Below are 15,279 nucleotides of genomic sequence, written 5' to 3'. Positions count from 1 at the left end.
GCAGAAACCAATCAGCAGGAACCAGTAGAAATCCCTGCCAAAGAGTTTAGAGTATAAGCAGATGAGAAAGGCAAAGAGAAGGAGAAGTGGTGTGTCAGACAGGGCAAGTGAGATTGTCAGCTTCGTTGAAAGCACAGGCCACGATTATTTTGGGTAGATTACGTCATGAAACTTTCTTCTGTCAACTTGGCACAAAAAGATGAATAGAAGAGAAGGAGGAGAGAGTGATGTAGACTACACCCATGCTAAGAAAAAGATAAGAGATGGGATGTCGTGATGAAGCAGCTAGTCAGGACAAGCCAAAACTAAGCCTAATCAAAGTGGTTGTCTGAAAGTTCTCCTGCAAAGTTTCTGCTGCTGTTTGCAAGCTGGGATCTGATTGTGCTGAGTGGTTTCCCACTGGAGCTGAGATAAAAGGTACAGTCCATCTACAGCTGTAGACTCAAGCTGAAGAGAGCAATTAACACACAGCAGAATTTGGATGAAAGTACAAATACAGCGTATCTAATGCTAGGTCATACAAAGTCAATTAGACATTAAAAGCTCATTCTGAAATACCGATACCGTTACACTTCCAATAAAATACAGCTGCACTGTAAACAGCTTGAGCTGCAGTCTATTGGTGTCAATGAAAATTTCCCAACAAGTTTGAAGAAGGTGCTCGGTGTCCTCAGGAAAAGACGAAGCTTTAAAAAACAGTGCTGATACTGTGACCTGAGTAAAACACATTAGGCTAACTGGAACATGAAGTATAATTCTGAAAAGTACAAAACATGTTTCTATAACCTAATTTGAGGTGGCATACACAAGTCTCATCCATTCAAACCAACCACATTTTCTGTGTACAGAGAAATATTGAAGTTATTCCGGATTTACAAACTGTAGTAGAATTGAGGAGAAAAAATGTTATATTTTCCATTTGTAGCTTCTCTTAAAAACAAGTCATTTTGTTTACCTAGAAATCATCTGCTTCTCTCAGACATATATTTTTACCTCCTGGTAGTACCAGGATGCTATAATGCCATCAAGCATTTTGACTATTTTAGCAGATAGAACTAGAAAAACATACTGATAGAGATATGCTCTGAGAAGCATGACAAGAGCAGGTAGAAGCCAGCAGGCAGTCAGAAAGCACAGCAGCCCTTAGGGATCATTTGAATGGCCTCGGGGAAGTGACAGTTAATGATGGTAAGAAACACTGGCTAAAGATGCAAGATATGTGTAACCTCATTAGGATGAAGGCAGACTGAAGACAAAGAGAGACGTGAAATGAGTCATCTGAGGCTTTATCCCGGTGACTGGACACCCGTGGTGACAAGAGTATTGTAACTCTAAATATATTTCATACAAAATAGTTTGTTGGCTTTAAATATATCAGTGAAAGGGAAAGTAAATATGTGAAGAGCAAAATGCAAGATGGAAAAAGTGAGATAAATATTGTTAGATTCAGAGGAAAAACGCTATAAACAGTAAGCAAAGCTCTTTGATTTGCACTGCTTTCCAGACCATAAAACCCTAATATCTGCCAGTGTTTGATTAAAAGCTATGAACTACTCAGCATGCCTGCTCCTGCAGAAATGTATTGCTAAAAAACATTGTCGATGTTGCAGATCTGGTATTTTGCAAAGTTTCAAAGAAACCTTATGTGTACAAAACTCAGATGCATTATTGAAAGAAATGTGGAAGGTGAAAACAGCCCCACAAACTCTAAAACTAATTAATCATCCAAGAGCAGTAAGTTTCTCTCAGAGATGTTCAAAGTAATACCTCCAAACCAGAAAACACAAATATTTTTAAGAAAAGGGCATTGTGGATAAAGGACTTAAGAGAAAGCTACCATTTTGTGAATTGAGTAAAAGGAGTCGAAGGCATCTCTTCACAGAGGATTGAGAGTTCAAGGTCACGACAGCCCAACAGCAGAATCTGTAAACGTTAATCTGAGTGATACAAAGATCTGGCAATGCTAAGACTGACCAGATCAACAACTGTTCTGACTGAATGTGCAGCCTATTCTCAGCATTACAGTCTCAGACTTCAGCCCTCTAAGGACAAGTAATGGCAATATCATTCCTTTTCCACAAAAAGTCATATTGGATCAATCAAATCTTTATTGTTATTACCAATGGTCCCGAACCAAGTCTGGAGGGATCAGAACACTCATGATTTCCCATCTTTCATAAGACCACCGCATTTGAGGGCTCGTTCTCACTGGAACCCAAACACAGGGCAAAATTAAAATGTTCCGACGGGCAGAACCCTTATCCCTGAGGCAAAGCCTCCCAGTGTCTGGAGGCTTTCCAGTGAATGACCATGCATGCACTTAGCCCATTCTGCATTGCTCTTACTGTAGCTCTCCTCACAGAAGCGCCTCCAAATTGTTCTGACAACAAAACATAGAAATTCATTTCCCACATCCCTCAAATAACTTCATATCCCTCTGCTGCTAAGATCAAGCATCAAGCTGATGTTTGATTACAAAACTGACGGGGTGAATGGGCAGCAAAGCCTACCTGTTACCCATGCAAACGACTCGTCTCTTAACTAGCAGCACACTCCGGCACTTGTGGATACGCAAGCTAAAAATTCAGCACCTCAGCACAAACCCACCTCTGGAATAACGTTACAAACAGTATTATACATGTAGGAAGAGGGAGGAATATTAGAAGACTGAGACACAAAGAAGAGCCATGTCTGAATTATTGCACAAACATGAGATTGCTGAATATGTTTACAAAAACTTGGTTTTGAAGGTATATGCTTCATAACAAACAAATGAATAAACCCAAACACAGTAGAAGGATTACATCTCACTAGCTTTGGAAACCCAAACACAGCTGGTCTGATCAGCTGAGCCACTTTCATGCTGCCACATGCGTATCACAGCTCTCACCAAACGGCACTGAAGGAGTTGCTCAGCTGTGGATGCACAAACACCCCCAGAGCACAGACTGCCCAGGCCTATGGGGCAGCTCGCGTGACTGAGCTCCAGGGAGTGCATTACTGTGTCTAATTAAGTAACAAACCAATATATTTGACTGTTCAAATGTTTGAAATCTGCTGTTGTTGCCAATGGTTCTGAGGCAAACCAGCACCAGCCCTGCATGGCTCCCATTTGCTCTGTGCACGAGTCACAAAAGGCAGAAGACAGCACACGTGGAAATCTCCAACACCACATTTCTGCGGTCATTACAACCAAATCCTCTACGGGGAAAGCTCAGCTACGCGTGAGGTTTAGGTCGAAAGGACTTCTACCAGTGTGACAACAGCACAAGGGGAAGCTGTGGTCTGGTGCAGCATCTTCCACATCCACGTTAGCGGTACACCCAAAGCCCACATCAGACGGGATTTACATACCCTGTGGGCTGCGCTGACAAAGCGGCTGTTGCAATTTGGAATAGCAGCAGCCTCGGGTCCAAAGTAACAAGGGACAGACCAGCCTTGGTGGCGGAGCGCAGTTCGCCGCAGGACTCCTCGGCTACGGGGTCATTAGCCTGCAATGTACTGCACACAACGCCAGTCTTCTCTATAATCTAATTTCTTGAGTTGTGAATGACGCGTAGAACACAGGAAAAAGAATCACTCTCGGAAAAGGAATCAATTATATCTGCATAGAGACTTTCACAACTGTGAGCAAAGTTAATATCATTTGAGGCAAAACAAATCAAAACCTTTTCCTTTACTATATGGTTTGGGCTTCCCCTCTCCTACATTTTCAGGATCTCAAGTTCGGTTCCCTTGCAGTGACGGTGACAGTGACCCCATCACGATAAATACCCTTTGTGAGAGCGCTGGCAAACTTTTGCCCCCACATTGTTTTTCAAGACAGCGTGATGGCGGAGGGGGGTTTGTTTGTGTTGAAACCACACTTTTGGCCGTTCCCAACCGATTTCGGATGACAACACAAACCATCGTCAGCCTGGCGCTCTGGATGGAAGCGCAGCAGCGGCGGGACAGCCCCGACCCGCTGTTTCGAGCTGCTTTATCAGGCTGAGCTGGGGGCGCTCCGCCGCTCGCCGTGCGGGCCCTGCCCGCGGCCCGGCCCCGCCGCCCGGGCCCCTGTGCGGACGTGGCGCGGCCCGGGCGCGCTGCCAATGGCCGGCCCGGGGGCGGAGCGGGCCGGGGCGGGGCTGGGCCGGGCGGGCGGCGGTGCGGAGCGGGGCTGCGAGAGCCGGGCCGGCGGGGCATGGCGGCCGGAGGGGTGCTGAAGGCGCCGCTGCTGCTGCTGCTGCTGGCGGCGGGCGCGCTGGGCAAGCCCACGGCGCGGCAGGAGCGGGCCCGGCCCGGAGCCGCGCAGCACGAGGACCGGCCCGGCTTCCAGTACGACCACGAGGCCTTCCTGGGCAAGGAGGAGGCGCGGAGCTTCGACCAGCTCAGCCCGGAGGAGAGCCGTGAGCGCCTGGGGTGAGCGCCCGGCCCGGGCGGGAGACGTGGCAGGGGGAGGGCCCGAGGTGGGCCCGGGGCGGAGGAGGCGGCCTGGGGCTGCCCGAGTGTGCGAGGGGACAGCGGGACCCTTCCCACCATGAGGGGTTTGTGCGACGGGAGCCTGTACTACAGAGTGCTGCCCCGGACCCCAGTGTGCCACCTTGTACCCCAGAGTGCCACCTTGTACCCCAGAGTGCTGCCCTGAACCCCAGAGTGCTGCCCCGGACCCCAGAGTGCCACCTTGTACCCCAGAGTGCCACCTTGTACCCCAGAGTGCTGCCCCGGACCCCAGTGTGCCACCTTGTACCCCAGAGTGCTGCCCTGAACCCCAGAGTGCTGCCCCGGACCCCAGAGTGCCGCCCCGGACCCCAGAGTGCCACCTTGTACCCCAGAGTGCCACCTTGTACCCCAGAGTGCTGCCCCGGACCCCAGTGTGCCACCTTGTACCCCAGAGTGCTACCTTGTACCCCAGAGTGCCACCTTGTACCCCAGAGTGCTGCCCCGGACCCCATTGTGCCACCTTGTACCCCAGAGTGCCACCTTGTACCCCAGAGTGCTGCCCCGGACCCCAGTGTGGCCTGCGGGTCGAACATCTGGGTTTCGACTTCTCTCTCACGCCGCTGGTTTTGCAAAGGAGCAGCCGACAATTCGCGGCTTGGGTGTTTTTCTCTCGTGCCTTTTCTGGCCCCACAGCAATAAGCCTTGCGGAGGGAGCTGCTGGAGCGGGTGTTGGACCTGCAGCCGGAGGGCTTTGCTACTGCAGCTCCCTGCCTGCGGGACGCTTGCCCACACCATATCAGTGTTAATCGAGTTTAAACCGTTCCTTCTTTACAGCTACGTTTACAAGTCCACTTCAAGCATCTTCCCATAGCTTTCCACCTTGTGACTTCTTTGCTCACAGTGTTCCAGTTGCTATTACTTCCATGCTGCACTGTATGCAAAGAACAGGGACCGTGCCTTACTTTGCTGCTTCTCCCTCCTTTACACCTACAGGACACTAAGCGGAGCTAAATCTAAAAGGAGTCAAAGAAAGATCCTATAGTGTAGTTACCACGAAGAAGATTGTTTAAAATATCTGCATGTTCTCACCAAGATTTCCCCCTGCCTTCCCTTCCATAGGGAGTGGCACCTCGAATTTTCTGTCTGGTCCTACCATAAGCAGCAGCACTGTAATCTCACTGAGTAACCTCTTGATCATTCTGAAAGCTGTCTCTACTTTTTTCGTGTCTCACTGAGTAAACAGATGGAGTGATTACCAGAAATGATCGACTTCATCCTCATTGTTTCAAGGAGGAGCGAAAGAAACCATGTTCCCAGCATACATGATCTATGACTTAGATTCTCATGGGTTGGATCACCATCACTGACATGCCCTCCTAATATTGGTCTGCACTCACTAGTACAGATAATTCAGTCGGGGATATGATTTACCAGTGCAGCTGTTTTTGAACAATTTTTACAAATGTTAACTCAGCAAGGGAGGAAGATTTAACTTCCAGTGATCTCACTGATTGCCCTTTGGAGGGGTGGCACAGGCATGTTAAACCTTTTAAATGTAGCCTGTAGCCTTTTAAATGGAGGTGACTGAAGTGGCCCTCTGAGGACGCATTGTGGGGTGAGCACTGTGCATCACGACATCAGGAATGTGGTTCCTGGGGGGGGCTTTTGAACTTTCATGACTTCCAGCGTTTCCCAGCCTTGTAATTTTGGATAGCAACACACTGGGAGGTAAAGGGAGGATTAAAAAAAACCATCTTGTGGCTTAATAATCAGATATACTGAACCCCTTCCCCCCATTTTTGTTATGGGCAACTTCTGTAGTGAGTTACAGAGTCACTTCTCAGCAAGTGATTGGCCTTTAGGAAGAAGGCAGATTTAATTTTAAATTTTAATTTTAAATTTTAAATTATTTCTGGTAGAAAACAGAAACATACAGTTTGCTGCTCTAAGCAGAGTGCATGCTGCTCTATTTATAAGCCATTTTACCTTGCTTAGGAAATGTGGCAGCACATTGGTCATCCCAATAATAACAGTTGAAAGTGGGGTCCACAGTCCATACAACAGCTTTTTAACTGTGCCTTTGGGAGCCTGTAGGCAAGACTGTTTCATTGACCCACCTTCAGCTGAGAAGTGGGGTGGAATAGTGCACATGGATGCAATGGACCTATAAAAACAGGTGAAAAGGAGGTGGCATGAAACATTTTCTGGTACACAGTCCTGACTTCTTTCATGTTATACATTACCAAGAGCTACTAGCATGTAATCATTTAATACCTTAACAGTAGAAAGAAATACCAGTTAAACAAATTAAATTAAATTCATTGTGGGAAAAATCGGGTGACAAATGGAGCCCATCATGCAGGGAAAGGGACCACTGGCAACCAACTGATACAAAAGAGAAAAGGTTTTCTAGTCAGTTAATTCACACTTCACCAATTCAGGAAGGAAATTCAGCAGCCCCTTTTTTTGCCCCATAACTCAGAAACAGCATGTTTATAAATTCAGTCTGATACTATCAGACTCACACAAGATTGCAAGAAGTTCAGCAGAAGCTGCTGCTGTTATTTCAGGAGCCACTTTTGTAACAAGGTCTTGGGTAGAGACATTGCTTCACTACTTGAGCACCTGCAGACAGGCTGCCCCTGCACCTCATGTGGGGCTGATGTGCCCAAAGCCAGTGTGAATGTGTCACAGAACCTAGTTGCGTGCGCTCAATTTCAAGAGCAGGGACAGAAGCCAGTTTTACAACCTCAGCCTCAAAATGGTGGACTTTATCAGTTGCAGAGAGGTTAGTTGCAGAGGACATAAATAAATGGTAGAGTCAGTGAAGAACAGATCCCCCTAAGACGGGAAGCACAGCCTAAGAAAGCCAGGTATTCTCTGCTCACTAATTTTGGTTGTGCAAGTTCCCTTTGAATTATTTGTGGCAATGCTGAATAATGAATGGAGTCCTATTCCTTAAGATGATCCATAAAATGCAGGAGAGCCTTAACCAGTAGGACAGCTTTTAGGAGTTTGAGGCACTCCGTTTCTGTGGAAAATCAGGGCCAGATAAAGATCACTAAAATTGGCCTGACATGCAGTTTGGTTTTCTGCCAGCTCTTAAAGATGCGGATCTCATTTTGCAGGAAGATTGTGGATAGAATAGATGACGACAAAGACGGCTACATCACAACAGAGGAATTAAAAACCTGGATTAAACGAGTACAGAAACGCTACATCTATGAAAACGTGGCTAAAGTTTGGAAAGATTATGATCTAAACAAGGATGATAAAATTGCCTGGGAAGAATACAAACGAGCCACATATGGTTATTATCTAGGTAAGAGAACATCTTCAGATTGTATGGTCAAGGATTTTTGAGGTTAAAAAGTATGATCTCTTGCCTTGCAGTCAGCAGGAGCTTCGTGTCACTTTTAGGACTCTTGAAGCTCACATTAAATTTTATAGATGCTCAGAGGTCAAAAGCACTTTTTAGTTATTTATTGCAGCCCTTTGCACATGGGTCACCAGCACAATGAAGTTTTGTAGAGGTATCATTAAATATACTGACACGGCTGAACTAAAGTCTCCTCCAGTTAGAAATATATTATTTTTTAACATTAAAAAGGGTACTTTAATTAAAAAAATAATATATTGTCTAATTAACTGTATTTGTGAATTTAGTCTCTAAAGTCTCGTTGTTAAAAATTCTGTCTGTATCTAAGGGATAGCCAAGTTATTGATTAAAATCATTCTTGCAGAATAACATGCTTCAGACTGTGATCAACTGCAAATGAAAATCCTCAACAAATCAGGCAAAAGAAACATTTATTAAAAAATGTACCTGAATTCCCCCCACCCCCCTACACGTTCTCTTTGCTTTTATAAGTTAATGAAGGAAGAGGAGGAGAAGAGATCACTTAAGCTAAAGGGCAATACTGACAGAGCAACAAATCAGTATTAATTGACCATTTATACTTACTGGAAATGAGAAGACAATATTTACCTACCGCAGAGGCAATTTCTGGAGCAAGCCTCCTATAGCAGTCATAATTCCAAAGTCTACCTTAGGTTAAAATGGAGTTTTTTTACATTTGTGAAAGGAAATATTTGACATGCAGTCCCTGCAGAATTATCCCTGGAACCCTTCTCAGCCCTTTGTCTTAGCTCCCTCTAAGCCCCTAGATGAGGAGGGCAGCACTGTGGGCTTGTGTTAATAAACACTTAAAATTCTCATCGGTAATTCCTGGCCCAGTCTTTTTCACCAGTGTTGTCTCAGTTTAATGATCCTATTTTAAAAATTATATCAAATACCTTTCCCTTTATGCCACAGAAAACCGTGAAAAAATGTCATTGTTTCAAACTGAAAATAATTGTTAGGTTCCCTGTAGCAGAGGCGTAGCACTGAGATAATTTCAGTCAGTCTGCCACCTTCTGAAACTGTGTTTCCTTGGTTTGCTCTTCTTGAAACTGAAAAGTTGTGTGGATCATATTGATTCCTAAAGAAAAAAGAAAACTCCTGTGAATGAAGTCTGCCCCAAATGCTGCCTAAGTGGTGCCTGTAAAGGCAGATAAAACAGTCTGTGAGGGATAAATACAATACTGCAAAATCCATTATTCTGGATTGCAACAGAAGGCTTGCTCAGAAATTTACTACTGTCACCTTTAAAAATCAAACCAAGTACTTGACCCCTGGATTTAAAACTTAATGGGGAAGAGAATTACCATTTAGAGCAACAGCTGTTCTGGCACTAAACCTTTTTATTTCTAGACTCAAACAGCTTTGGTTTGCTAGTATGTTTTAAAGGAAAACGCTTCTGAGATCATCTTGATTCATTTGCAGAAAATCCAGAAGAATTCCAAGATGCAACTGATCAGCACAGTTTTAAGAAAATGCTGCCCAGAGATGAAAGACGATTCAAAACTGCAGATCTGGATGGAGACTTGGCTGCCACTCGTGAAGAATTCACTGCTTTCCTTCACCCAGAGGAGTTTGAGCACATGAAAAACATTGTTGTCTTAGTAAGCAAAGCAAAATCAATGCCATTGTTTCTACTTTTATGGATGAACTTTGAAGGCTTCTCTAACCTTTCCAGGCAGGGTTTAGAAAGAGACACACACATAATAGCTAAATGGGGAACAGAAAGGAGTGCCTTTCATGATATTCACTTGGTTTAGAAGCCTCAATGTAAGAAAGACTTTTTAAGTGCCCTTAGATAGCTCCTAAATGGAATCAAGAAACAATCTTGGGGCACAGACTTAAACCAAAATAAAAGGAGAGTGTGCTGACATGCAGCAGCTGAGTGTTTCATGCAAGCTGGTACCTGTCCCTAACGTAAGCAGTTCATTCATACAGGGAATTTTTTCAACATGAAAGATTACTTGTATGTTCATTGTGTAAACAACAGTCACTGGATTTAGTGAGACTACATTCATTTGTGTACAGGGGCAGGTCAAAGCCTCAGAACATTAAATGATCAAAGGCAGGTAGTCAGAGCTCTCAGTTTTTTCATGATTACTTTCATGCAAAATTGTTTTCCAGGAAACCTTAGAAGACATAGACAAAAACGAGGATGGTTTTGTGGATCAAGATGAGTACATTGGTAAGTGTTGTTACTTGTTTCTTATATAATCTCCAGTCCATTTTTCCACCTTCTCTCAAATTTGCAGCTGCATTAAGAGCCCAGAGTGAACAGTTCTGTGTTCCAGTTCAACTATTTTACACCAACCATCCAGCCCAGGAAGTTTAACTTCATTTTAGGTAGAGAGCAACATGACCAGGAAAAGTTCCTCATGCTTCATAGCACAAAATTTTCCTCTTGTTCTCATGTAACTCAGCTAAGAGTTTTATGAGAACATAAGAAGAGAATCTGGAATAATGTTTGAAGGCATTGTTTAGAAATGCAAGAGGATCGGAAAATTAATTGGTCTTTTCCCAAGTCTGTATGGTTCTCAAATATCCAAAACACCTGGGAAGCAGCCATTGCAAAAAGAGAAAATTCACCTTGTTCCTACTAGTTTTTTTTTTTCCTAGTTTAATTAGTAAGTAAAGCCCATACTTCTGTAGAGATGATACCATTATATTTTGATGAGTTTTAAATCCAGAAAGTGGCACTAAGAAGGCATTAGTGCAAAGTTGGATGAACCTTTCTGTTTCTAGTGGTGCTATAAAGATCACTTCACATAGAATCAGGAACAATATCCACATGCTAATTAATGGCAGGGGGTTCTGTTCCTTGTAAATTATATTTAGCCCAGAAAGTGAACGCTATTCATCTATGACTGAAATAACAGAGCAGCATAATTTCCACAGTAATTTCAGTTCATTCAGTGACATTACCTACATATAATTATAAGGTAATTGTCAACATTTGTTACCATGTGAATGCTGGTTTTTCTTGTCTTCTATAGATAGGAACATAGAATGTTCTAGTCACGATCACCCCACATTGGCAAGGATGATAAAAATCAAATTGACAGGACATGTCAGTTGCTTCAAATAAACAATATAATTTGCACTTTAAAAAATGAAAAAAGAAAGTGAATGTGTTGTCTGAAGTTTTCTTCATGAATTGAGAAAACTATGCTTAAAATACTCCTACTTTCCTTTTTCAGTAGTAATTTTTTTAAATTTTGATGAAGTTGGGGTTAACAAACCAACAAAAGACTAATTCTCTTCTTTGCTAGTTTATAAGGGACAACAAAAAGAAGTCCAAAAATTTCAGTGTCTAGATGGAGTATTTGCTGGGGAGATTTGCTGAAGCTTATGTAATGATTCCACCCTCCTTCTCCTTCTGTCCTCCCATTTTGTCCTACAAAAATTGGTTTAGATTTACACAAGCAACAGAGCAAAATACCTATTAAAATGTTGAGCTGAGAGAAGTAAATTCTCACTGTGTGTGGGCAGGTAACGGAGTATTTCAGGGACACTGGGGACAGTGACAATGGAGAACCTCAGCCCAGTGTACACACTCACACTGCAGGGTCAGGGGGGTTATTCCTGCCTCTGAATTCAGCATTTATGTTTCCCACAGATACCAGCCAGCCTCTGGCCCTCACACCATCCATGTGGGTACACTTTTCCTTAGGACATCCTTGAAAACCGAATCCAAAAGGCACTTGAGAGGAGAGGAATAGTATCACACAGCAGACTTGAATTCTAAATAGAAAAGTGGAAGGCTTAAGAAAAAAGCAGTCCTGATGAGCAGGAAAGGATTGGCCACAGTGACCAGAAGAATGACATGGACACACCACTCATGATTTGGAAAGCCCTGTGGTGTAAAGAACATTTAGAAGTCAGTTGGTTTTAATAATCACTGCTGCTCTCCTGTGTTTATGCAGAAAGCAGCTGCCACTGTGGTGCGGCCCTACCAATGGTGTAGCACAGGGGTGATGTGCAGAGCAGCTTGTGTGTGTAATCTCTGCATCCTGTGTCACAAACGGTGCTCCCTCCCCAGGTACCAACCTGTGACAAGTGCACTGTGCCTGTGGTTCCTCACAGAATGCACCATGATTCATGACTTCTCCAGCTGTGTCTTTCTGGAAGGGTGTTGTCTACTGGAATGTGCTGCAGCACTGCATGGTGAAAAGAGAACTGGTCTACCAAGCTGAATATCTTACACAGACTTCTCTAAAAGCTGTACAAATGCATGCAAGTTCCATTTAGCAATTTTTATTTGCCTAAATTCCCCCTGTGCCTCTTTTCCTGTAATCACTCTGCTGGCTGGAGTCTGATCTTATCCACAAAGACATTTGCTGGCAGGGACAAGATAAAATGGCTAAGTTCCTTTCTCCCCATGTGACCGAGCCTTGCACTAAAGCTTATGACTGCTATTCAACCAAAGATCCTTAGAGGATTTTGTTCATTCTGAAATTCAGATGATGGTCTTTGAACATGTTCACCTCTCCTGTTAGCCCCACCAGCAGTGCACAGGTATGATACAGGGTAATGAGAGATGGGCAGAATCACCGGCAGTGAAGAAATAGGCCTGAGAGAAGATACAGCTACTCTATTTACACCCCACGTTTCCTTTTCGGTACAGAGACACTGTGCAAAGAGTGGAAAGTTCAGTCTCCTCTGAGGAACACTATGAAAATATCTTTAGTTTGTGCTTAATTTGCGAAGTAAATAGGACTCAAGTAAGATCCTTATTTCCTCTCCAGCTGATATGTTTGCAAATGAAGAGGGTGGACCAGAGCCTGACTGGGTGATCACAGAGCGCGAGCAGTTTTCAGATTTTCGTGATCTCAACAAGGATGGAAAGATGGACAAAGATGAGATCCAGCACTGGATCCTCCCCCAAGACTATGATCATGCACTAGCTGAAGCCAGGCACTTAGTCCACGAATCTGATGTAGACAAGGTATGTGGTATTCTGGCATTGTTTTTCAAGAAGTTATATAAAGTGTTGCGGCTCTTTTAAAATACCAGCTTGCAAGGATTTATTCCTAATAATTTTTCTTTAGAGGCTAGGATTGCTGTTTCCATGCCAGTTTCAGTTGGTAGTGTTAGAATTAAACTGTATTTTACTGCTTTGTATCAGCTCTGGGGATCTAGAGCTGATACAAAGCAGTAAAATACAGTTTCGTTTACTTTCATTAGGTGAGATGAGAAACTATCATCTTAAGCCCGGACATTTTAACAGCAAAAATACTCTTTTTCCTTTAAGGGTGGTCATGACTTTTGTATGTTAGTATAGATTAAAAGAGGAAAATAAAGCTACATTTAGACACCCCTTGTACTCAAGTGTAGGGGTAGCAGAACCACTCTCAGTTCCATATTCAAGCACGTACCTTTCACTTAAACACTGGCCCTGATGAGGGTCAGTATATTCCAGATGGTCGTCTTCAGAAGTGTAATGCTAGCAAAGCTGGAACCTGAAAGCCAGAATATTCTTAATGGAGAAAGTGTAAATTGCTAACATAATCTTGCACAAAGTGCGCCAGAGGATTTTCATTTTTACTGTCAGGAAGATGAACCAAACCACAGGGCAAAACTGTGTACCAGGTAATCAATCCACTGTTAACCTGCTCCTTCCTACTGCTTGGCAGTGAGTTCATTGCAAAGAACTTTTAAGTAGCAGTTTGACCCAACTGAAGCCTGTGGGACTTCTGTTTTCAGCTGAGGTCTGAATTTCACTCACTATGGCAGCTACAAATGATTGCTGAACCTGCTTCCCTGGGCTCTTACAAGTCTGTGCTGGTGTGTCTTTAACTTCGTTTTGAAAATACTCTTACAGATGTTTTGTTTTCCTCCTACCAGGATCAAAAACTAACAAAGGAGGAAGTTCTAGACAACTGGAATATGTTTGTTGGAAGTCAAGCTACTAATTATGGGGAGGACCTCACGAGAAACCACGATGAACTATGATACAAAGTACCAACCAGTGCTCCACACATCTTTTCTCCACTTTACTGAAATCACCGTGTCCATCCCCTCTTAGAGGGAGGACGGGCAAGGGACACTCACAACTGAACGACTCGCATTAATACGATTTTTGACATGCCAGCTTATTACCTCAGAAACCATGTAGAAATAGCTTTTTTACTCCTTCACATAATTAAATACAGTATATAATTACTGCATTTTCATTTTTGAAAAATAAGAAGGTAACTTTTCTGAATAGGTTAGAGCCTGACCTGGAAAAGGCACTTCTAAAAACATGGAAAAGATCTTTAATAGCCAAGTATTTTCTTCAAATACCCACATCTACCATAGTGAATTGCACCTAGGATTAGAACCCTAATGTTTAAACAGACTTAAGTTATTTAGTTGTCTTTTCTAGTAGCATGTGACAGTTTAGAGATAACCCTTTGAGCCTCCTACCCAGAGAAGAGTTTGATACCAGCTTTGTCTCCACACAATTTCTGTGTCCCTGTTGGGTCAGTGGTGCTGCAGGAGTGTCCAGCAGCTCCCTGGCTCCTGCTTTAATGTGCTAGATGCACAGGTGGCCCTCGTCCCTGACCCCGGCATTCCCAGCCAGGGATGCAGAGTCCAGCCTGGCAGCTGCTCCTTCTGACAACAGGGAAAGGTACAACTGTTTGTGGGCCCTTGGCTCTGCTGCTTCCTGGAGGAATTGTGCCACACGGAGCTTAATTTATCTCCTGCTTTTCACACTTTACCCGAGCCTTGCTCTTGTTCACGCAGTGTGAATGGCAGCAGTTCTGTGATGGAGAAAGAATGAGACATATCACCCCTCTGGGCCTTCTGTCTCCTCTGCCACATAAGAGGACAGATTTTTGTGGCTGAGGTTCTGGGTTTGTGTGTATATACGTATAAGTACATGTTACTGAAGCAACTCTAAAGACAGCTCTCCTTCCAAAAAAGGGTGGAAGCTTTCCACACAGGTGCTTTCTTTTTTACTGTATAATGTGAGTTGTTACATGTATATTTTTATATACCCAACTTATCTAAGTTTGGTTGTTTTTAAATGTACTGGTTTTAAAATAAGCACAATAAAACCAATACTTCTTTTTGATACTGTGAAGCTGCAATAACACTAACACAGATTACCAGAGAAATGATGTGAAAACACACACCAAGCCTCTAAAGCCAGTAGTTCCCAAAGCACTAGGGTGGTCATTGCCAAAAGCCTCTGGACATACAGCTCCAACTGTTTTTTGTCATTAAATAAAAATCAAATAAATTTATTAAATAATAAATTTAAATAAATAAACATTTATGAAATAAAAAGAAGAATTAAAAAGCCAAAAAAGAAGTGCAGTATATACAGTTGCTGTAACCAGAATTTGTTCTGGACACTAGTACTGGGAGATCAGGACTCCACAGCAGCGTACTCTGGGAGGTTCCTGGAAGGTTTAGTCTAATTCATCACACCCTGTTCCCATAACCATCCAGAGGGGAGCTTTGAGACT

The 15,279-nt window shown here is 43.5% G+C and overlaps 1 protein-coding gene across 1 annotated transcript; it reads left to right on the top strand.

Annotated features, from left to right (window-relative positions):
* Window positions 1–4,144: 4,144 nt before the first annotated feature.
* RCN1 (reticulocalbin 1) lies at window positions 4,145–14,891 on the top strand. The gene is made up of 6 exons (XM_066187252.1): window positions 4,145–4,401; window positions 7,551–7,744; window positions 9,248–9,426; window positions 9,947–10,007; window positions 12,568–12,767; window positions 13,667–14,891. The coding sequence occupies exons 1-6, from the start codon at window positions 4,184–4,186 to the stop codon at window positions 13,772–13,774; spliced, it is 960 nt and encodes a 319-aa protein (XP_066043349.1). The 5' UTR covers window positions 4,145–4,183; the 3' UTR covers window positions 13,775–14,891.
* Window positions 14,892–15,279: the final 388 nt, after the last annotated feature.

Source organism: Chamaea fasciata, unplaced genomic scaffold (assembly GCF_029207755.1).
Source record: "Chamaea fasciata isolate MVZ Bird 193981 ecotype frontalis unplaced genomic scaffold, bChaFas1.0.hap1 SCAF_7, whole genome shotgun sequence".
Lineage (NCBI taxonomy): Eukaryota > Metazoa > Chordata > Aves > Passeriformes > Sylviidae > Chamaea > Chamaea fasciata.
This window is presented reverse-complemented; position numbering and strand designations above follow the sequence as displayed.